The sequence below is a fragment of the Nycticebus coucang genome, chromosome 19 (genome assembly GCF_027406575.1).
Source record: "Nycticebus coucang isolate mNycCou1 chromosome 19, mNycCou1.pri, whole genome shotgun sequence".
Taxonomy (NCBI): Eukaryota; Metazoa; Chordata; class Mammalia; order Primates; family Lorisidae; genus Nycticebus; species Nycticebus coucang.
The window spans coordinates 69,973,503-69,997,854 of NC_069798.1; the positions used below are offsets into that span (position 1 = coordinate 69,973,503).

General features: G+C 52.2%; 1 protein-coding gene across 5 annotated transcripts in view; it reads right to left on the minus strand.

Moving 5' to 3' along the window:
• Nucleotides 1-24,352, minus strand: part of MBP (myelin basic protein) — a 112,304-nt gene that overhangs the window by 25,405 nt on the left and 62,547 nt on the right. For 2 of the 5 annotated variants that reach the window (XM_053571088.1, XM_053571085.1), the window contains 2 exons: nt 10,075-10,511; nt 2,833-2,910 (listed from right to left, as the gene is read on the minus strand). In XM_053571088.1, the coding sequence (XP_053427063.1) occupies nt 2,833-2,910; nt 10,075-10,511 (515 nt within the window). Of the gene's footprint in view, nt 1-2,832; nt 2,911-10,074; nt 10,512-12,974; nt 13,186-24,352 lie in introns of those variants that run through there. The other 3 variants (XM_053571089.1, XM_053571087.1, XM_053571086.1) reach the window with 2 other exon arrangements.

The following is a 24,352-nucleotide window of genomic DNA, read 5'->3' on the forward strand; positions in this document are numbered from 1 at the left end:
GGGGTGGCAGCTGCTGGGCTTGGAAGTAGGGGTGTCTTTCAGTAAACCTGGGGGTGCCCACTGTGTGGACAGTGTCCTCCAAGGCAGCCCAGGAGCGACTGGTCAGTCTGTAAGCAGCGAGGCGGAGGACTTCAGAGGAAACTAACCGCAGGACAGTGCCTCCTGTCCATCCGGCTCTGCCGGGCTCCAGCCAGGGGCCCCTCTCGCAGCCTCTGCAGGTGCCCGTCCCCTCCTGGGCTGTCCGCTGTCTCTCACCATGTGTGTGTCATTCCTTCTTTCAGCCTCAGAATCATTCTTGCTTTTCCAACTTGCTTTTGGATTCTCAAAGTGCGAATCACTGATCCTTGTTCCCTGCTGCCTTCCTGTCCTCGAGGGAATGAACGCCTCACTCCCACGGAGGGCAGTGCTCAGTCTCCTGGAGCTGGACTCAGCAGGGATTCTGGAGGATGTCATCCATCCTCAGCTTTGGAACTAGCTGTCCTTTGCCAGGTGACATCCTACTTCATAGTGGGGGGGGGCGTGTCCTACCCTCCTGGAGTTTTTGCAGAAGGAAAGAGAGATGGAGAGGCAGAGCTGGACACAGAGAAGCAGGTGAGCTGAGACAGAGCAGCCATCTGCCCATGTCACTCCACCTGGAGTGTGGGGAGGGAGTCCAGGTCCCCCGCTGCTTTCACCCGGCCGAGCAGCCCCGTCCACCCAGCCCGCGGCTCCCAGCACACTCGTGGCTCCTGCAGGCTCACTCCACGTGGCTTTGTCAGAATCCAGAGGACACGTGATTTTAAAACCGTTTAGCATCCGGCCTTGCCACTCTTCCTCGAGGCTGACGCTGTCACACTCTTCGCAGCCACAGCCGTCTGCTTGGCTGCATGGTCTGTGGGTCCCAGTAGGTTCCTCTTCCATTTCCCTTCATTACACGGTGTTGTACATACCGCCCCTCCCCCAGTCTGGTGCTTTCTGCATTTTAATTCTTCCAAAGTGTGTTTGCCAAGAACATCCGAATCCCAGGTAGACCAGAATGGGGCCCCACAGACTGCAGGCAGCAAAGCAGAGAGCTGACACCTGGCAGCCGCTGTGCGCACACCGGAGCCCAGCTGCAGGGGCGGCTCCCTGCTGCATAGCTGGCCTTCCCATAGGTTTGCTTATTTTTGGCCAGGTCTTTAAGACTCTATGTAAAAATATGTCCAGGATGAAACTGTGGGAGAGCTGAAGGGCTGGTTTTTCTCAATTATTTTTTAAAAAGGAAAAATCAAATATTCTGCCATAGTTGCTTGCTCTTATCTGCACGTGGCCCCAGCACTCCCGTCCCAGCTCCAGGATGTGTCTGGGGTTTCTCCCTGGGACACGCTGTGCTCTGGGGCAGGTCAGTCCACACAGGGGAGGCCGCAGTGAGGTCCCCACCCGGGAGCTGGGCCATCTTCTGCTCTCCCTGACACATCACACACCCGTGTGGAGTTCTGCTCTGCTGGTGAAGCAGCAGGCGGATGTGGCCACCCTGAGCCTGTCCTGGAAAGCCCAGGTGGCTGCCCAGGCTGTCCAGGGAGCACGAGCTGCCCATAGGACCAGTGACCCTTGGAAGCTGCTGGAGGGCATAGTGTTTGTTTTCAAAATGGAACCTGTAAGCGTGACTACCACTAAGACATGGTTCAAGTTAGACACAAACCCCCGACCAGGCGTCTAGGCCAGTGCCACCAAGATCACTGGTTGGAGAGTTTCTTCCATCTCCTTCTTGGGCACCGCTGCCTACCGGTCATGGCTCTGGCGCCGATGACTGCCCAGGGGCTACGCCGGGCCCCCGGCCTGGGCTTGCCCCACTGTACTCTCAGCCTCTGCCCTGGGTGGCCACCCCGGAGCCAGCAGGACACCCCTCACTTCTTCTGGTCCTTTCTTGGCAGTGACCACACAGCTTCACACAGAGAGGCATGGGGTGGGGTGCAGCTTAGAACACGCCACCAGCCACTCTGCAGCCACTGACGCCTCTCTTCTCACACCCTGCCCCTGATTAGTACCGCTCCCTCCAGGACTGCTCTGCAACATCCCTCCCTCCCTCACCGTTGGAGCCCAGCCAAGCGTGTCGGAGCAACGTCCTCCCCACATTAGCCAGATATCAGAGCGTTCCCAGGTGCCAAGGTACCACAGTGCCTGCTTTGAAGCATGCAGGCCAGCCGAGTCTGTGTGGTGCCCAAGGGCGTGGGCGAGGGAGGCTCCTCACAGGGCCTTCAGGAGGGGCTCCTTCCCCCTTTCCTTGGTGCCCCGTCCTTGCCGTCACTCCTGGGCAGCTGCAGTAGCCACTCAGGGACAAGGGGTGGTGTCGCTGAGGGCAGTAAGGACACCCAGGGGCCCAGACTTCCCAGGGTGCTTATTGTACAGCTTAGCTGGCTGACGCGTAGCTGTGCAGGTGTTTGCCAGCTGCCTCTCCTCAGAGCAGACTGAGCTCAGGTGAGCACGTGGCCATGGTCAGGCCGACCCTCCCAGGCCTGTGAGTGTCACCAGGGGCTGCACCTCTGGCCTTGGCACAGGGAGCACACCTCCTTACCTTGCTGTGACTCCACAGGGGTGGTCCCTTCTGACCTGACAGCATGCTTTGCCTGGTGGGGCCCTGTGCACTCAAGGGCAGGTGCTCTCAGCCCTCTACGGTTTTTCTGTCTCTTTTTCAAGACCTACCTCACTTGCTTTGCCAACTTTTGGATGCACTGAGGACCGGAGAGCCATGTCTCCCTGAGCCCCTGCCTGTGCAGGTGGAGGGCAGACACTTGGAGCCCCCACACAGAGCTCAGAGCCCGGGTGAGGATGGTGGCCCTGGCCCTGATGGGAGGGCGTCTGCTGGCATCTTACCTTGTACATGTTGCATAGCCCAGGCCGGCCGTGGGGATGGGAGGGCAGAGGGCTCCGGCTCTGCTTTAGCCAGGGGACCTGCCGAGGGACAGAGCAGGCGGAGTGAGTCCGGTGGGCCCTGGCAGAGACCCACGGCCTCCAGCAAATTTCCTCTAGAGCTGGCTGGCGAGACCCCAGGAGGTGAGGAGTGAGCAGGGGTGAGGGTGGAGGGTCAGTGGGCAGGCGGGTGCACAGACCAGGGCGTGGTGAAGGGGACAGACGTGGCCTCCAAAGGCTCGGGTGGGGCACATACACAAAGAGAAGGCACAGAAGGGAAGATTCAGGTGCCATGCTTTCCTCCAGGGCCTATTCTGCACTGAGCTGTGGGCCCACATGTTCTCAGTACCTGGTGCACAGATGGGGCTAGTTTCTGAGAGGAAGGAAGGCCGTCCCAGACCCCAGCAGGTGTGCTAACAGGGTTTTCTGCCGTCTGTGCTGCAATGGATGCGTTTTTCATCCAATCTTATTTGCAGAACTTCATTGTTTACCTCCGACAGCAAGTGCATGAGCGTCTGCTTGGAAAATGCAGGTGGAAGTCGTCCCTGCTCTGTGAGGGCTCATTTGTCTGAGAATGGGCCCTTGCACGTTTTCTGTAGACTTAAGGATATGGTTTAAGAGCAGCAGAGTTCAAAGGCACTGTAGCCAATCACATTTTCCTGCCATCATCCTTCCTCGGTGTTGGTGAAATTTCAGAATTTAATATAAGCGAGAGTTTCCTTTAATATTCCTTCCCAGGAGCCGTGGATTTAACTGCATTGTTACACACCTTCCTGAACAGTATTTGTCCCTAATTTAGTGTAGTCTCCTTATTCTATCAGTTCCACTGAGTATTTATCAGTGAATTCTGAGCAGCGTGGTTAAACGACCACGTGGCTGGGTGTGGTGGCTCGCGCCTGTAATCCCAGCACTCTGGGAGGCTGAGGTGAGTGGATTATCAGAGCTCAGGAGTTTGAGACCAGCCTTGCAAGAGTGAGGGTTTCTAATAAAACTACAAAAATTAGTGGGGGTGGTGGCAGGTGCCTGTAGTGTCAGCTACCTGGGAGGCTGAGGCAGGAGGATCACTTGAACCTAAGAGTTTGAGGTTGTTGTGAGCTATGACCCCACAGCACTCAGTTTGGGATTGTTGTGAGACCCCACCACCCCAAAAACAACAACAACAAAGAAACAAAGAAAACTGAGATTACAAGACCAAGGTAAATGGCCTTCAGGAAGCTGTATTTGCACTGTCACAGTGAAATGGAGGAGGCGGCAGGGCTGGAGGAGTGGGGGAGAGGAGGAGCAAGGGGCAGAGAGAGGGTAACGGGTGGGGATGAGAGGGCTTATGGGGGTCAAGGTGATAGAATCAGCATACGGGTGTCAGGAGATGCCTTGTACCAGCTAGAGAGGAAATGGACTGTTTGGACGGGAGCAGCAACTGGTGGTATGGGTCTCAGCCCAGATGCAGAAGAGGGTCAGTACATTTCTGGAAGTGTAAGGGGCGCTGTGGCAGGTGAACACACCAGGGTTCCCAGGGCTGCTCTGGGGGACCGCGTGCTGAGCTGTTCTTCTCATCTCAGTCCTCCCTGAATGAGAGAGGCCACTTATTTCGGTATGAGCAGGAATTACCAGGGACCTGACAATGCTGGGTAAATAGCAGGGGAATTGAGGATTCATTCCAGAGTAGGCCTTACTGGCCCACCCTGTGGAAGTAAGAGGTAAGTAAGAGTCTTGATGAGACTTGGCCTTCTCCCTGAGGAGGGCCCTCAGCGGGTGGCCTCCGGCAAGGCCGTGCTGCAGAGCTCGATCCAGGCAGAGAAGCACCTGCTGCTGACCCTGCCTCTGCTTAATGTCTCTTCTCTGTGGAGAGGCCCCCACTGAGGCATCTTCATGTGACCCTGGCGGGCTGGGGTTACCTTGCTCTCCCAACACACCCGTCCATCCTGGCGGGGGGAGGCACATGGCTGGGACGGACACAGGGGTCCTGTCCATGGTTTGCAGGAAGCCTGTGCCCCGGGCTCCCCAGCAGCTGGACCTCCCAGAGCCAGGAAGGGGAACCGGGCCTGGGTTCCTCTGCACCTCAGGTCTGACGAGAGAAGTATAAGATGCATCTTTGTAGAACGGGGAAAACAAGTGATTCAGCAGGAGGGCCAGAGAAGGTGAAAGGTAAGACTGGCCTCACCTGACACTGTGCGAAGTCCCCCTGTAGGGGTCCCTCAGCACACTTGGTTTTCCTTTAGACTGGCCCTTCCCACACTGTGCGAAGTCCCCGTGTAGGGGGTCCCTCAGCACACTTGGTTTTCCTTTAGCTTTTTTCCTTTTTACTTTTTTTATAAACTGGAAGGACTTCAGAGCATTTGGAGCCTGGAGACAGACATGATGAAAACTCTAACAACATATGAAAGCAGATTTAGGTGGGGGTTTCCACAGCCCCACACACCAAGGATGTGGTGAGAGGTCCACGCCGGCTCTGCTGCCTGCTGCACCTTGGACAGCCATGGCCCCTCCGATGTGAAGCCAACCTCTGCATGGACCAATCAGAGTTGCCTGTCACCAAATGGCTAATATATATATGTATGTATTTATTTTTTAACCAAAAGGAAAATAAATAATGAGGGAAATAAATTCCTTAAAGTGGAAGTGAGTTTAAGGAGAAAGACGGGTTAGAATGGGGCCCACGGGTAGGACTTGCCATCAGGCTGAGGGAAGAATATGCCAAAATCTCTCCCTTGTTTCTGAGCTACCCCAAATTTGCCCCTAATCGCACACACGCATCTTCCTTCTCAGGAAGACTAGACCCCTCATTTCAGTTTCCTGAGGTTCCTTGACACCTGTGCTACGTCCTTCCCAGGGGTGTGGGGCAGCCATCTCTGTGCTATGTCCTTCCCAGGGGTGTGGGGCAGCCATCTCTGTGCTATGTCCTTCCCAGGGGTGTGGGGTAGCCATCTCTGTGCTATGTCCTTCCCAGGGGTGTGGGGCAGCCATCTCTGTGCTATGTCCTTCCCAGGGGTGTGGGGCAGCCATCTCTGTGCTATGTCCTTCCCAGGGGTGTGGGGCAGCCATCTCTGTGCTATGTCCTTCCCAGGGGTGTGGGGCAGCCATCTCTGTGCTGTGTGCCCTGAGTGTGCCAGGTCCAAGGTGGCACCAAGGCCAGCAGGTGACCCAGAGCCCTGCACTCCCCTCACGTGCTTGTGAGCTTTGGGGAAAACATCAGAAACACCCAGAGAGACCAGGACACTCTGCTGTCAATGAAAAGAAAAGATTCAAACGCCCCTGTGGACGTGTCAGGGACTCGGGTGTGCAGACTTACCTGCTGGCTATGTCACAAGGCCACAAAAATGCCAGAAACACCAGACATGCTTAGGCAGGACGACCAAAAAAGACAACTCAAAAAAGTTTGCATGCAATTAGTGCACCATTCTTGTTCTGTTAAACTGTTTAATGAATGCACAGGAGGAGGAAATATATATAAAGCAAAAGTTTATAACAAAATCAAACTGTGCCACAACCACCACAGGCAAGTACCATTGAACATGTTCACGTAATTCACAATATGTCACTTGTACAGAGGATACAGCACAGTCCCCGCTGGGGCAGACTCATTGAGTTCTAGGGTAACTGCTGTCTAGTCAAACCCTGCCGGCAATGGCTGTGGGGACCATGGAAGGCACAGGAGGGAGCTGGCGGCGCAGCCAGAGAAATCCTGATCAGTAACTGCTCCTCAGAAGGAGTTCCTATGAGAAACAGCAAAGGCTTTTGTTTGGTGCAGCTATAAAGGTACCCACCCTATTTGGACTTTGTCTAGAAGGATCTCTGGCCAAATCTCTTATCCAACACAAGTGATGAACGGCCAAGTTCACCACTGTTTACCACACAGCTCACCACTGGCTCCATTCTGGCTCTCCCCTGTGCCCATCACATGGTCCCCAAATGGGGAAGGTGCCTATGGGATGACAATGCTTCTACAGAATTAGAGTGTCACAAAAACAGTGAATAATTAAGTTCCAGTAGAATGACAATATGTTTAATGAAATTAAAATGCAATGAAAAAAAAATCAGGCAACAGAACATTCGGCTTAACTTACAAGACCCCTTATATCCAGTAGCGTTAAGTGACAGAAACGGTTCTTATCCTGAATGGTCGGAATGAGTGGCATAGGAGTGGCACTGATTGTTGGAAATGGAATGCTGAGATTAGCAGGTTACAAGTGGAGCTTCTAATGTTAAAAACATAGAGAACCCTAGGGAAACTCATCAGTCTGGAACCCAACTTAAAAAAGAAAAAAAACCTTGCCAAGTGTATGCTCTGGAGAACAGGAGACGGCCTGTCCTCCGGCATTCTCACTTATGAATGGTCCAGGAGGAATCCCGTGTCCAGCTCGGCTACTTTGTGGAAGCTCACTTCCTCTCTAGATGAAGCCAATGTTTCAAGGCCTCAGGTGATAGGCCTGGCGCGGGACTGACCCTGGGGTGGGGGGAGGTGAGGCTGAGGGAGGGAGCTCCAGCCCCGCCCAGTCTCCGCCCAGCACTCACCCATCCCTCAAGCCCTGGCATTCCTGTTCCTTAAACACAACAACACAGCCTTTCTTTCCTCCCTGTGAATGCACTTTTCATTTATGGCTCTCAAAAGAATATGCCTCCTCAAGGAATTTTTAATGTACTTTTCTTGAATGTCAACCCCCGGCCACACAGAGGGTGGGTGTCTTTGGTGCATTCCCTAGCCCGGGGGTGGGCAGCACCCCTCCTGTGTCATGTGCCCTCAGGAAGAGCAGAGGGGGGCAGTTGAGACAAATGGCCTCTTTCACAGGGTCATGGGGAGGGGCTCATTCAAGGCTGGCAGGATCCTACTGTGAAAAATAGAAGCTGATGGAGACAGGGAAGTGGACTGATAACTTTCCCAAAGGACAGAGGGAGGGCAGGATGTCCTGGCCATGGGCCATGATCAGGCCTGCCCTCGCCCTTTCTCCTACGCTGAGCCCTCTCTAGCATACACACAGGAGGGTGCTGTGAACAAGCAAAACAACATGAAAACAAAAGTGAAACCAATAAATACCCCCGGCTTCCAGGGCAACTGTGGGTTTGTAGGCAGGAGTAGGGGGGCATGGGGCATCTCCAGCCTGTAGAGGACTCCACGCTAAGAGCTGAGTTGGACAAAGGTTGCCATTCATCCTCTAAGCAAGGGCCCTCCAGGGAAATGTGTCCCTAATACACCAGGGGATTTTCTGGAAAAAGTTCTCACTTTCTCCAAAAGCCGATCGACTGATTTTGTATCACAGGGTAACACTGTATCTAAAAGTCCTCTTTATTTAACACTCAGTAGTGAAAAGAACTGATATATTAACATTTTAAAAACAATGAATTAAAAACTGCTTCTATTTTTTAAAATCCTGTGAAAATGTTTTGATTTTTCTGGGTCCTTGACAACATGGTGACATTATGTTGCCAAGAGATTGATTACTTCTGAGACCAACATCTTTTATTTGAAAACATGGAAGGGTATAAAAGATTTAAAACAATAAAGTTCATAATCTCACATAAAGAAAGAAAAACATCTAAGTGTTTATGTGTCTACTTTGAGATAAAGCCACAATGATTCATGCCCTGCTTTCTCTATTTTTTTTGACCTTACCCCATTATCACTAAAATGAAGCTTACTTTATAATATGGGCTATCCAGCTATTTCATCTTTTCTGCTTAGTTTAATATATTTTCCTGTGCCTTGAATTAAGCAGGATAGCTTAAGGTTTTGAAACTGGCGGTCTGCGTGCAGACAGAGCTCAGCATGACAGTAGCTTCACCCGCGGATGCCTGGTGGGTTTCCATGGCTCTGCTTAAGAAAGCACTACCCAGGGAGAGGCCAGTAGGGCAGCTGGCGGCATTTTGGGGCAAGGGACTATTGCCAAAAAGTAAAGGGAAAAGTCTACCAGTACAAACGGTAGACGAACCAAGCAGACTAGAAGTTCCGTAAGCACTGTGCTATTCACACGAGTCACCCCTGCGTCTCAGCGTGATCTCCCCATGTGGGGCAGCGGGGAGACACCATAGCATTGCTTAAAATTTCCATGTGCTGTAACACCCCTCAGGAGGGTAAAACTGACATGTTTATCTTCAACCATTTTGTGATTAATAATTTTAAGAACTGCAGCTGCAGACCCAAACTCTCCGGTACCCTGTGGTTTTTATAGCTACAGATTAACAGGATGAGGGGCTCTGTCCAGCACGCTCTCCAGAAGCTCCTCATATTCTCAGAGACTCAGAGCATAGGACACAGCAGAGGAAAGCTGCATCTCACGGGTTGTGCAAGAACACTCACTACAGCAGGGGATTTTCCAGAAAAAGTACTCTCTCTCTCTCCAAAATCACTCAACTCTCCAACACTCTAACACAGTGGTTCTCAACCTGTGGGTCATGACCCACAGGAACTGTTTTAAAGGGCTGCAGCATTAGGAAGGTTGAGAACCACTGCTCTAACAGACCCTGTGAAATGCTTTATATCTGCAACTGAATAACACCGGGGATCAGCTCTTAAAGCAACACCAGACACAGACTGTTCATGGTCTAAGCCAGAAGCCACTCTTAGAAACAGGATCATACGGCAGCTCTTATTTCCTATGATACATTTTATACACAGAAAAGTTGCTTTAAAATAATGAAACTTCTAAGACTCTGTATTCAAATTAATGGAATCACAAAATAATACACTTTTCATTCATTGACACTCATTTATCCCTCTATCCTTTCTATTAAACAATTAGAAGAGAATATTTGCTCAAGGCGGATTTAAATACAGGCGCTTGTTCAGAAGTCCATCAGTGGTATTACTGTTGGGGAGCGATATGAAGCCATCAGCAGCGACTCCAGGAACAAAATGAGCACAATGTATTGTTGAGCCCAGAAACACGCACCAGAGGCAAAACCGGGCGAGAGCCCCCTAAGCACAGGTGCCCAGCACCCTCAGGGATCCGGAATTCAGAACGTCCTTGCATTCCCAAGCCGCACCCTGATCACAGCCCCACAGTGAGGGGAGCGGGAAGGCATGTTAACACAAATACCTAGGCAGGACCCCAGGCCCACGCCTCGGCTGGGCACATTTTCCAGCAAGGGCCCAAGCCTGAGACGGGAGGCTGCAGGTCAGTCTGTCCTCTAATGGCATTCCCCCCCACCCCGACAGATTTTTTTCTTTCCTTTACCATTTAAACTAAAGCTCCTCTACTCCTCAGAGCTCACCTTGCCAGAGCCCCGCTTGGGCACACCCCTGTCACCGCCAAAGAAGCGCCCGATGGAGTCGAGGATGCCCGTGTCTCTGTGCCGGGGCAGGAAGCCATGCCTGGCATGGTCCATGGTGCTCGCTGTGGCCAGGTACTTGGACCCGTGCCTCTGGGAGGGCCTCTTCTGTGACGCCATCACATCCAGGCCCTCGGGAGCTGCTGCACTGTCTTCTTGGATGGTCTGGAGCTCGTCGGACTCGGAGGGCCTGTCTTTGAAGGTGTTGTCCTCCCTCCCGGGGGCATCTCGGGAAAAGAGGCGGACCAAGTGGGGGCGGCGCCCTGGGTCAGCTGGGTGGGCGTCTTGCCAGGCATTCTTTGGGTCCACTGTGTGCTTGGAGTCTGTCACCGCTGTGTCCTGAGAGGAGGTCCCATTGTTCTGGTCTGCATCTGCCTCTCCTGCAAACAACAATGAGACATGAATACGGGCCTGTGCAAAGCAGCGCGGGACAAAGCTGCTTTCTTGCAGGGGTCTCTAACGAGCTGCCTCCTGCTAAGCCCACAGAGTGTGTGTGTGTGTGGCCCTCAGCCTGAGACTGACTTTGCAGATGAACCAGCACGGGTGTTCTCGCAGCGGCTCTGCTTTTTGGAAGGCCCTAGGATTACCTCAGTCACTCGGTATTTGGTGCTCAGGGTGAGGTGGGCAGGGCTTCCTAACAAAGTGGCCCGAGCATGCAGCAGCCACATGGCAGCGTCTCTGTGGACACTGCACAGCAGCATTGGACAGCACGGGGACAAGGAGCTCACAGGATATGTTTCCCAAAGGGCCACGGGTGAGCAAGCGAAGCTCGCTGGGAGCGTTCCTTTGACAAAAGGTGTTTTTAGTGCTCTTGATAGAAATGGAACTTCCCACATCCTTTTGCAATTCATGCTTTGAAGAAGTGGGGCATTTAGAATCTTTCACTCCCAGATTCCACGAGGGGCCTCTCACATCACAGAGTTGCTTACTCAGCACATTTTCATCTGGCTTCTCCTCTATGCAGCAACAATTACAGTGTTTATAGTGGGAATGTTGTATACCTACCACCACCACATAGCTTTTTACCAAAAATAGAGCTTTCTCTCAAAAATGGCAATAAAATCCATTTGCTCGCAAGTTATAGGAAGTTAGGTTTAAATGAACATCAGTTAGTTGGTTTCCTCTCCAAATTCTATTACTTACCTACAGAAAATGTGAACTTCCTCACACCTTCCTGTAATATCATCCATCTATCCATTCATCCACCTACCCACTAATTCATACACCCACGGACTAAACCATCTACCCTTCATCCGCCTATCTACCCATCATCAATTCACCCATGAACTCGCTGACTTATTTATCCATCCACTCATCCATCTACCCCAGTGGTTCTCAACCTTCCTAATGACACAGCTCTTTAACGCAGTTCCTGTGGGTCCTGACCCACAGGTTGAGAACTGTTGATCTATCCACTCAACAATCCATCTATCCATCCATCCATCCATCCATCCACCCACCCACCCATTCACCCATCCTTCCATCCACTTATCCGTCCATCTATCCATCCATCCATCCACCCATCCATCCATCCATCCACCCATCCATCCATCCACCCATCCATCCATCCATCCACCCATCCATCCACCCATCCATCCATCCATCCATCCATCCACCCACCCATCCATCCATCCACCCATCCATCCACCCATCCATCCATCCATCCACCCATCCATCCATCCACCCATCCATCCACCCATCCTTCCATCCACTCATCCATCCACTCATCCATCCATCCATCCACCCATCCATTCACCCATCCATCCATCCATCCATCCATCCATCCATCCATCCACCCATCCATCCACTCATCCATCCACCCATCCTTCCATCCACTCATCCATCCATCCATCCATCCATCCATCCATCCATCCACCCATCCTTCCATCCACTTATCCATCCATCCACCCATCCACCCATCCATCCATCCACCCATCCATCCACCCATCCTTCCATCCACTTATCCATCCATCTATCCATCCATCCATCCATCCATCCATCCATCCATCCATCCCCTCTTCCATCCACCCATCCACTAATCTATCCATCTTCCCACTCATCCATCCACTCATATACCCCTCTATCCTCCCATTCATCCATCAATTATTTACTGAGTGCCTAAGTGAAGATGAAGTCATACTGCAGTAGGATGGGCTCTAATCCAATGGCTAGTACCCTGGTAAGAAGGGGAAGTCTAGATACAGAGACACAGGTGCACTGGGAGGAAGTGGGGTGATGGAGGGGGAGAAGGACTATGTGTGTACAAGCCACAGAGTGCTAGGACCACTGGTGCCACCAGAAAGTCAGAGACACAGCACATTCTTCCCTGGAGTCTTTAGAGGCCCAGGGCCCCGCAGACACCTTAAATCAGGACTTCCGGCCTCCACAACTGCGAAAGAACCAGTTCCTGTTCCTTGTGGCAGTCTGTTTCGGCAGCTACGGAACACTGGCAGAATGTGTGATTATCCAGCAGGCAATGACACAAAGAAAATGGAAGAGGCTGAGGTCACCAGGGAGGCTCTAGAGGAGGTGAGGGCAGTCTGGGCCTTTGAGGACTTGGGGGTGAAGGGAGTGCCTATGGCAGGAGAAAGGCAGGCCCCACTTGGGGGCCTGGACAGGAATCGGTTTGGAATAGGGCTGGACAGCAGGGGAGTTGCTGTGCTGGGGTCAGAAAGGGTGGCAGGTGACGGCATCATGGGGTGCAGAGAAGACCCAGTGCTGCAGAGTTTGGGGAGTGGGGAGCCCTGTTGGCTGAGAGCAGACTGTGGACCGGGCAGAGCAGGAGGCAGGTGTCCCACGGTGCGTGTGTGCAGGAGGGACCGCCAAGACCCTGGGTACCTTACCCTGTGCAGCTGGGCCAGGGGAGGGGCCAGGTCTGCCCGGAACACCAGTGAAGTAGGAGTCTGGGCCTGGAACGGGAGCAGGAACGCAGGGCGTGTACAGGTCACTCAGGCTGGCCTCCTCTGAGGACGTCTCCGGGTGACAGTGTTCAGTCCCCAGGACCCTCAGTTTCAGTGATGTGCTGGGCAGACTCCCAGGACCCCGTGAGTGGCCCTGTTACAACATCAATACACCCATCCATCCAGCGAAAAGAGTATGGAGCAGAGTTGCAAAAGACACACTGGATTTTCCAGCAAACGTTGTGACTTTGCCTGTGAAGCACCATCTACCAGGCTGATCCTAAGCTGGTGGGGCCGCCTCTGTCCCCCTCAGCCATGATCCCAGGTCCCAGAGGGAAGGAGGCTGCGCGGCACTCCGGATGTCACCTGTGCGGACTGCTTGGGCACAGTGACCACCCTGCAGATCAGAGAAGGTGGTGGGCACGTGCCTGAAGCCCGAGTTCCCAGACCACAGCCGAGGGCCACGCTTTCGAGCAGACCTCTCTGAGGACTGGCTCGGGCCCGCAGTGCAACCTCTTCATCACCATTGCTAGAGCTGGGAAATTCACGGACACGTTTGTGAGGAGGGCGTTCTCATGGCGTTTGGCTGGCACTAAGAAATACTCCGAGAGCATTTCTTTAGGTCGATTGAGAAGACAAGTCGGGGAAAATTGGGTTGTTAAACTGAATGGTTAGAAGAATTTTATCCCTTAAAAAAGTATTCCCCAACATTTACACTTGTGAAAGTCTTGGTACTTGCAACTCAGAAGGTGACTCCACGGAGAGGCCCCTGGATGGATCGTTCCATCTGCCTCTGGCAAACAGGCGGCACATGTTTGTCACGTGAGTTAAGTTTAGCCTCAATGAGATTAGGTGTATCCCTCCCTCCCTCCTGTACACAACACACATGTGCACACACACGCACAAATTCACACGTACACACACAACACACACAAGATGCATGCGTGTGAACACGTGCACACCCGCGCATTCACAGACACACACAGGCAGAGCACCATCAGGAACCCAGATTCCTGTAAAAACTCTAAATGAAATTAGTTGCCTCATGCCTCAGTGGTTTGAACTACTGACTAAGTCAGGGCACAGCCTGCTCACCTCCCAGGTCCCCACCCTTGGGGATGTGGAAAGTGAAGCTGGCACATGTTAACAGTTACCTTTTGGTTCTGAACCCCTGTCAGGATTTGACTCTAATGCAGCTCCTTCCTTTTCCACTTTTCCTCAGGTCTCTGTGTCCGGCTGGAAGGAGCTACCCTGTCTGAGTTTGAAAACACACAGTGACACAGCCTTCTTCTCTGCCAGTGTGCCATCGGGGCCGGCGGAGGGCAGGACACCAACTCTGGGTGCAGTGGCACACAAGGAGAGGCCATGGTCATTTTTCTTTGGGTACGTACATTAGTGGAAGTTTGTATATGTACAACACACCCGTTCACAAACCTATGTGACAACTGGAAAAGGATTTCAACCCTATGGATTTCTTCCCTCAAAATTATACAGGTCAAGAAACTGCCCTGTGGTAACACTTACCATGCAGCCGCTGGAAAGCTGCATGTCCAAGGCAGATGATCTTCCTCCCTACATGTGCACGGACAAAGAAAGACGCAAACAGCAGGGACCCAGCTCGCTCGAAGAGGTGCACGGCTGCGGGGTGGCTGCACTGAGCCCCAGAAACAGGTCGGGAGTCAGGACAGGCGTGGTAAAAACGGGGCAAGCTGGGGGAGGGGGTCTTCAGGGCACTGTTCTTTCAGGAAACATTCAATTGCGTGAGGACATTAAGATTTTTAACGTGCTTAGATACATCACTGCATTGTAGTGTTTGGAAAAAAGCAACATGAATACCATGGTCAGTGTAAAGCTGTAGATTTTGCAGGGATGCAGTGCTTATTTATAGGTTGCAAGAGCAACAGATAGTGATTTTGTAGCTGCTTTATATTCTAGCTAATATAAATTAATGCAAATGTTCAAGGAAAACAATAGCTACATTGTACACAATTAAATGCATTAACAAAACACAAGAGCATCTGAATACTAATATTTTTACAACAGTTGGGCTTTGTGTCTCTGAATACAGTTACTTGTGAGGCACAGAGAAGGGCAGTTGTGTCCCCCAAGTAGCTTCTCCCAACACATAAGAAGTGTGGTGAGAAGTCTGAATCTGGGGATGTGCAGCATTTTCTGGTAGGGACGATGCTGTTTGAGCGCATTGATTAATATCACCTCTAATCATGTTCAAGCCAACATAGACCTTTAGTTTAGATTACATTTGTAGAGCAGAGCATGTATCACACAATCAGGGAAACATGCAGATCTTTTACTAGAATATGCAATTCTAGTGTTTTCTGTATTAGTGATCAAATTCTACAAAAGCAGGAAAACTCTTAAGAAGAAAACAACACATGGGGTAGCGTCTGCGGCTCCCAACCCCATATACTGAGGGTGGTGGGTTCAAACCGGGCCCCTGGCCAAAGTGCAACAAAAAAATAGCCGGGCGTTGTGGTGGGCGCCTGTAGTCCCAGCTGCTTGGGAGCCTGAGGCAAGAGAATCGCTTAAGCCCAAGAGCTGGAGGTTGCTGTGAGCTGTGATGCCACGGCACTCTACCGAGGGTGACAAAGTGAGACCATGTGTCTAACCCCCCCATCCCACCTCCCCAGATCCTACATGTCATTGCTATAATCACCTGCATGAAACAGGTGAGGCGATGGACTGGTGCTGATCTCAACATTACTGACAGGATTACTAGCTCATCTCTGAGTGGTGCAGAAGCGTCGTTTACTCAAACCGTATCTGCCAGACAAGCCTGCCAGGACATGGCCCTGATAACCGGGAGATGACGCTTACTATAAGAAACGCAGACACGTGACTTGAGGTGGCTGCACCCAGGGGTCACAGCAGCCTCGTCTTTCTGCTGTGCGTCCAGCTGCTTCCGTCTGCTCACCCTGAGCACCCCGAGCCCCCTGCTTCTCCCCTCTTCCTTCCATTCTTGGCACGGGTGCTGGGCCGCGGGTCTGCCATCCTGGCTTGTTCTCTCCTCTGCGGTCCTCTCTGCACACTGTTTGCAACAGGAGGCCCCTAAGTCATGTGCCCCGACCAACGGCTCATTCCCATATGCTCAGGAGACAACCTCCCCTGCCCATTTTTCCTCAGTTTCTCCTTCGTTCTCCGGCAGCATGTGTGTGCCCAGCCGGGAAGCTCCCCTTCTCTGAACACACGTTGTGCCCACAACCAGCACCCAGGCAGCTCCTCGGTTTTCTGTAAATCCTTTTACATTTGCTTGTCTGTCTGTCTGGTCTGCCGACCTCCTCCCCGCAGCCGGGGACCATGCTGAGTGTCTCCAGCTTGCCCAGCACAGGGCAGTGGCCTTGACAGATGCTCACAGCCTGAGTCGTTTGCTAATAACACAGATGCTGATATTTCCGGAACATACTCCAAACACTTCAATCTTCTCTGCAAGAATCTGGTATATGGGGCCAGTGCCCTGCTCCTTGAGCCACAGGCGCTGCTCCAGAGCATGTATTTCTTACACACTATTCCACTGCTGTCTATGGAATCACAAACCAGGAATGACTTTTGCCAAAACTACATACGTGTTAGAAAAAAATCTGGGCTCCTAAGCACACCCCAGACCCAATAATAAAAATGCACCAGGGTGAGGCCCCAATATGCCTTTCTGTGACTGGCAGAGGAGCAGCAGGCAACATCTATTCTTCCTCCAAATAAATAACTGCGGCTCACCCTTTGAATGGCTGCCCCACGTGAGAGTGGCGGCCCGTCCTGCTCTCTGACACTTGCGGTGGTGGTGACTGTGATGAAAGCGATTTCAGAGCACGTAAGGCCCAGCACTGCCCATTCTGGGCCCGGTCTGCCAACGCCAGGCTCTGCGTTGCTGCCTCACCTTCAGCCTGCCCAGGAGGTGAGCACGGGGGTGAGGCCAGCTGGCCAGCTGCACCTTCTGGGTTTGCAACTGTGTTCTAAAGCCAGAGGTTTGCAGGCCAACAGGGATACATAACATCTGTGAGTAACCCAGGGCATGCTCGTATTGCTCTGCAAACCAGAACAAAGACACCAGGCTCACCTTGTCCGTGAAGGCAGGTCCCACTGCCAGACTTCCCCAGTACACAGAGCACACTGGGGACAAGGTGGGACACAGTCTACTTTCTCACTAAAATTACATGTTCTCCTGTGATTAGAGATCTCAAAATATTAGACCTAAGGAATAATCCAAATATAATTTCTCTAGGGAAGTTTAATAAAATTTCCCATTTGGACCCAAGCAGAGCTTAAATGAGATGGAGACTGAAAATGGTCCTTGCTCAGGAAACATGAAGCTTCTCCTGTGAGACGCTGTGAAGATGAATGGTTACGGCTGCACCCAGCGTGAATCACTGTGGGGTGATTTTATTTATACACACTGTTCCCATCTACATGGGGTATCCCAGACATGGGTCATCTCTAATGCAATAAAAATTATGGGTAAAAACAACAGGCTTTTGTATTACCAGTATAGGACTTCAAGTTTTTATTTTGCCAGGTAAGACATTAAGAAAAAAGAAATTGATACCATGAACTGGTGCTGTAATTTCATGGAAGAAAGAATTTTGGAATTGACAGTGTGGGAGGATCATGTCAGGATAAAGGGCTGTGGAACACATCTGTCCACACAGGCCACCCCAGGTCCACCTGAGGTTGTGGTGTCCAGCCCACCCAGCAACCTCCCAGGCAGGGGTGAGGCTCGAGGACGCAAGAGGGCCTCAGACCTCCAACAGCTCTGACGTTGGATCTATCTCCCCAGCCCTTTGCAGAAGTTGCAGACCCTTGGAAGGGGGTGATGCACAGGGTTACAATTGGCCAGATTGGACTTATCTGCTCCAACACGGGAATGGGATACTTCTCAGCTCAGAACACCAGTTCCCAGCCTACTGCCCCTGAGGAAATTTGGAGGATTCATAAAGTGCAAATGAAGGAGCTGGAACTAGGGTTCCTAGAAGCTCAGGCGACAGTTAGAAGCTTCACAAGTGGTCAGTAGGCACACCGGAGCCTCAGCCTTCACTTTCTGTTTCTGACCCCTGCTTTAATGCCATGCTAGAGACAGAAAGTGCTCCAAGGACACCCTCAAACCTAAGGCACTACTGCCACCAGGGCTGCATGGAAAAAACTCTGAGCAGGGCAGCCACCTCAGAGGCCAGAAGAAGCCTGCACACAATGACAGGCCTTGGCACTCAGCACCAGGGCACAGGGCAGGGTGAGCAGGTGTGTGGCCTGCCGTGCCGGGGCTGACCATGCCTTCCTACCATGGTTCACCATCTGGTTTTCCAGGTCTCAGTCACTTCAGAAAGTATTTTCCAAAACCAAACCCATATGTCCAAATACACCAAAATGTGTTATTTTCTATAATTGTTCAAATTAATGTTAGGTATTCACTCAGAACAACAGCATAGAATACATTAAGAAAACCATTATTGTGGAGTCCTCAAAATGGAGAAAGTTTTTAATTATTTGGTTTTTGATTTAGTGATTTTGAATTTGTGCCTTTTAAACTTACACATTTGTTCTATACTTTTTCATCAGATGGTATCTTCAAGCTGGCCGAGACTATCGAGGCCATGGGGTAATCCAGATTACCACAACTGACCTGCTTCCAGCCTTCTTTTAGGGGAGCAGCTGTCACAGTAAAGTAAGAACACACGCGCACCCCCACCTTTGTGTCCTTCAGAGCAGCCCCAGTGCTCTCAGTCTAAGGCACCAACTTCCTCTATGGTCAAGAAACTCTCAGGCAGCACGGAGACTCTGGAGAGCTAAGGAAAGGGGCCTGACAGTCAGCACTGCAAAGAGACCCTATTTCTTACAAAGAAAAGGTGATACTGTTTCCTTCAGTATAGGGAGAGACATGTAAAAACTCAGGACACTGAACTGGAGTGCACTGTCCGTGTGCCCCCACCTGTGGGGGGTGTGGGGTGCGCTTTGCAGCCATCACAGGTTCTACCTGTAGCAGCTTGGCGGACAGGGAAGAGCCCCAGCCTGTGCACGCGGCCGGGCCTGCCCTGAGCACCACTCAGGACCTCAGCTCCCTTCTGCAGGTGCGTCCTGCAATCCCCCATGGCACAGATTGCAGGAAATTGTAAAGCTAGGGAAAAGGAGGAAGAATGAGATGAAACACTGTAAACACAGGTTACGTTAAAGAAGCTCATATTATATGGTTTCATTTATATGAAAGTCTAGAACAGGGAAATCTTTTTTCTACAGAAAGTAGATCTGTGTGGTTGCTTAGCACTGAGGAGGTAACAGGAGCTTAGGAGGGTGATGGCTGAAGGGTTCAGGGTTATTTTTTTTTAAATGAAGATGGTTGCCTCTGTCTGTGAATATGCTAAAAGTCATTAAATGGAACACCATAAATGGGTAAATTATACGGTATGTGAATCATATCTCAATAAAGCTGCTAAAAATTCTAAAAAGAAAAGAAAGAAAAGGAGGCAAAGTGTCTCAGCCAGATTCTCATCTTGAGGACAGCATGTGACAGGCCTTTCACTATCTGAACACAGTTTCCCGGTCATGTAACGCTGTCCTGCTGACACATTGATAGAAGGTTTACATGCTAACCCGCAGAAGAAAGATTGCTCTGGCTCTCCTCGCAGACCACCAGCCCCTTCAGCACCTCCCGAGCGCCTCGCTGGTTTGGCCACTGTGGATGGGCTGTGCACGGGCCGCAGAATGGGCCGGGGCAACCTTGCCCATGGGGACACTGCCTGCAGGCTCCCTCAACGGAAACATGCATCTTTGAGGAGCACTGAGCTCCTGTCCAGCAGGCAGAGGGCCGGCCCCTCCCTGCACGGGAGCCTCAGGCTGGGACAACAGCGACAGGTGTATTGCTGGGCCAGGGGCTGGAGTGCTGCTGGGCCCTCTCAGGGAGGCCTGTGCCCATGGAGAGCGGTGGAATTTGGATGTGTGGGCCAGGATGGAGAGAGCTGTCCTTGTTTGTGGAATACTGTGTCACTGGCACCCTGTGCTCGGGGTCACCAAGGAGGGCACAGGAAACAAAAAGGCCCATGGTGTGGCTGTGGACTCGCTATGGCAGAAATTCTGCTTCTATGAGAGGCATGTGGCCCCCCTACCCTGCTACCCGCAGAGATTTCTTTAGAACTTTCCCACAAACGAATCTCAGCAACCCACCCGACTTACACAATTGCTTTCTTTGTGTGACCGGACCATATAGTTTTTATGTGCTCTAAATAGTTCAGCTCTGGAGCTCCCACCGCAGTGGGGAAGGGGTCACAGGAGAAGCAGGTCCTGTGTGGAGGGTCCTCTCGGCTTGGCCACGTGGTGGAGGCCACGGCAGCCGCACCCTGCTGAGCAGTTTCTTCTGCGCTCAGTGGGGCAGCGTGTACTCCCCCAGCTTCTCTGACACCAACGGGTTAGGGATAGGAGACTTTTCCAAAAAGAGTCCAATATCCACATGGGTTCTGCCCTGTGATCCTCTCTGTGACTTTGTGCTGATAGTGAACAGACCCAGGGTATCAAAAGGATGCCCTCCTGGAGGGCGTCACTGCCACTACTGTGACTTGCTTTCCAGTGGGAGTGAATAACCAAGGGTGTCACACTCAGCTCTGGGCCAGTCTGCACAGGGGTGCTCAGTGAACACTGGTGGGTTAGATGGGAATTTGGCTGCTTAGACCAAAGCTCTGGCTTTGCTTCTCAGTCCCATCACCTGTCATGTGATCTTGAGGCCGGAATTGAGTCTCTCTGCTGCCTGGCTGCCTCTTTTGCAGAACTGACCTCAGGGTCGGTGCAGCTCATGGTACTGCTTGGACAAGCGCCTTCATCATTCGGAGGACATGGCCTGGTGCAGCAAATGCTCAGCGAGGGCTGTGGTTGCTGTTACTATATCTACACAACCAGCCTGGGAGCACCTTATATGCTGGAGTAATTTCCTGTGCATTTCCCACCTGTCTGCCCACCCACCATGCACACATCTACCACCACTCATCAGCCACCACCCGCTGTCCCCTCACCCAGTCACCCGTTCCTCCACCCACCCATACACCATCTGCCCCTCCCCCTTGTTCTTCCATCTGTCCACCTCCCATCGGTCCAGCGTCGTAGCCCACGCCCTGTCGTGCACAGCTGTAACAGCCCCTCCTGGCGTGATACCCCCACTCCTTTGGGTGTATTAGCACCTGACTGTGAGGACTCATCTGTCATAACTGTCACATAACGGGACAGAAGAGGGACTGTCAGGGACACCTGATCTAGCCACAGAAGTCTTTTAAAGGCAGATTTTTCTCTGCTGTTAATAGAAATGAAGGTCAGTGAGATTCTAGGCTGCTGCAGGCGTGAGGGTGCTGGGGACATGTGCAGGGGCCAGAGAGCCCAGCAACTGGAGCTGGCAGTGACCCCCGGCAGGGATAGGGACTCAGGCCCTCACTCCCACGGCCACCTCTGGGCAGTTCTGCAAACAGCCTGATGAGCACAGAAGTGGATGCCCTCCCAGCCTCTGTGAGTGCCCTGGGCCACTGCCCCTTCAGTGTGGCCCTGGAGATCGGCTGCCCCTAGACTCTGAGCTCAGAGTGGGCTTTGTTCCAAGGCCAAGTGTATAGTGATTTGTTACCCAGCCAGAGAAAACCCAATGCAGCCTCCTGCAGCCCCCAGACACCAAGGCCTCCCATCCCTGCAGGTCCCTCACAGACTCCTGCACCCCCTGCAGGCCCCCAGTGTTCAGCTTCGTAAGACCTCCCAGCCCCCACCACTCCCACAGACCTCATGAGACCCCATACTTTAAGACCCACTAACCCCCAAATCTCCACAGGCTTCTCTGAGCCCCCATATCTCCCCACCCTCAGCTCCCCCAGGCCCCAAGCCCCACAGGTCTTCCCCCCCACCCACTGTCCCAGCACTGCAGGTACAGAGGCAGCACAGCCCCCACCCTTATCTTGCACAACAGGAGACAGAAACAAGTGAAATAGTTGCATTAATAGGTCAGTACAGTGTTACTTGAAGGAAAAGGTCCCGGCAGTGGGAGGCTTGGCCTGGGGCTCCTGAGGCTGTGGGGTGATCAGGAAGGAGCCAGGAGAGGGGACGGCAGGTGTCATACTCCAAGGAGGGGACCAGACACGAGGGGCCTGGGTCGGGGGGTGGGGGGGCTGTTCTCTATTCTGAACGCATAAGGTGGCCCACAGGGCTGTCAGTGGAGACCTGAGAGGTCACAGGGGCACCCAGGCATGGATGGTGGAGGCAGGGCTGGGGTAGTGGTGATGGGGGTCCCAGAGGTGTGTCGGGAGGAGACTAACAGTGCCCACTGTGGCAGAGGGTGGGTGAGGGTTACGAGCAGCTTTGAAAGTGTGACCCCTTAGGCCAGCAGCAGCAGTGTCCCTTGGAATCTGCCAGAAGTGCCAATTCTCTGCCCCCTACTCAGCACCACAGGGCTGGACGCATAGCCTGTGTGTGAACAAACCACCCATTGCCAGCACCCGGTGCTGCCCTAGCCCAGGCCAAGGGTTTGGTGTTGAATAAGAGCCCACACAGGCTGTGGCAGGGGCCCCATCCTGGCTGCGTGTTGTAATAATCTGGGAGATTTTAAAGTTCAGCAGTGCTGGGCCCAGCCCTGGTCCAGGCAGGTGAGGGTGACGCGGGTGGGCTCCAGACACCGGCCTCTAGCTGCCCGAGCCACCAAGGATGTTTTCATCACCTCTATTAATCTCCTTCCCTAAATGAATCAAGATCACTGAATGAAGGTCTGGAAATGGAAGAACCGATTGGGAAACCTTCCACCCACCAGGCCTGAATGCTGTGAAGGGGCGGGCGTTGCAACTGCTGGTACCCAGGCTCATCAGGTGCCACCTGAGTGTGTGACTGTCAGTCACGGGCACACCCCCTTCCCAGCCACTTAGTTCCTGTTTGAGGAGGCCATGGAGTAGGGACATTGCAGTTTTAAAAAACATGAGAGAGAAGGTGACGCATTTGGAGAAGGGGACCAGGGTGTCACCTTTGTGTCCACTGCAGCACCCGGGTGGGGTGTGGTGGGCGGGAAGCTGTGAGAGCAGCAGGAAGGGAGAACAGGGGCAGTGACCTGTGTCAGAGAAGCTGGAGTTGGAGGCCACAGGAGCATGGAGGAGCACGGAGGGGGACAGAGGAGCACGAAGGGAATGGAGGAGCATGGAGGAGCACAGAGGCCACAGGAGCACGGAGGAGCACGGAGGGACACAGAGGACCATGGAGGGACACAGAGGAGCATGGAGGGACACAGAGGAGCATGGAGGGACATGGAGGCGAGCTGCAGAAGCGTGGCCGCCTCCAGAATCGCAGGGGACACTGTCAGCACCAGGGCTTCTGAGTTAGAGACGCTTGAGCTGCTGGGATCCTGTCCGCCTTGGTGTGTCTGCTCATGCACATTGCTCTGATCATCAACAGCTTGAAACGTTCACACCGCATCGCATATGAATTATAAAACCACAGCCACACAAACGACTGTGTGTCCGCCTTGACATGCGAGGACGTCTCCTATTTCTTTAAGAACGGAACTTAGAAACTTCTCACCATCTATTTCTTTTTTTCTTCTCTTCTGATTCTAAAGTTTGTTTGCTAAATAACCACAGTATTATTTGTTAAGAAAGATCAATAAAAACTTGCAGGATCCTGAATGAGATTATGGCAAGAGACCCTGCAGTATCTATTTGCAGCCAGTGAAGAGTGGTGGTAAAATTCCCAGTAACCACAGCATGGTAAGAAACGTGTCATGCCCAGAGCTCTCCAACATAGATACTAAAAAACCCTACTGGTTCATAATAAAGTAAAAATGATATCACTTGCTATGACCTTTCTGTAAATGTTGCTCGCTGAATACACGCATACCCAACATTTCCCTGGAATTGTTCCAGATGAAACAAGCGAGGTGTCAGACGGTGCTGTGCGCTTTCCTGTCCTCTCCACCAAAGGCAACTGCGGCCAATCCTGGCCGTGGCACTGGGCCACTTTGCGGGGCATCTGCCTTCATAGGACGAAGAGGGAGGGAAAGTCCACAATTTAACTCGATTTGATTGGCATTCTTTCTTTTCGCATCACATGCATGCGAAATGTGATATCAGATTTAACTTGCACACTTGTAACATGTTTACATTACTTTGTATATTTTCAGAGAAACTTTTACCATTTGTTGCCTGAAAAACTAGTCATAAGCTATAGCCATTTGTATTTGCAAAATGGGCAAAATTGGGTATTTTAGTAAATGAGAGAGTTATTTTTAGGTCTTTTCTTGGGGACAGTTGTAGATTGTGGCACTTACTGTCCCTGGCTGCCCAGGAACAATGGTGTCAAATGTCTAGCGCAGTGCAGGGATG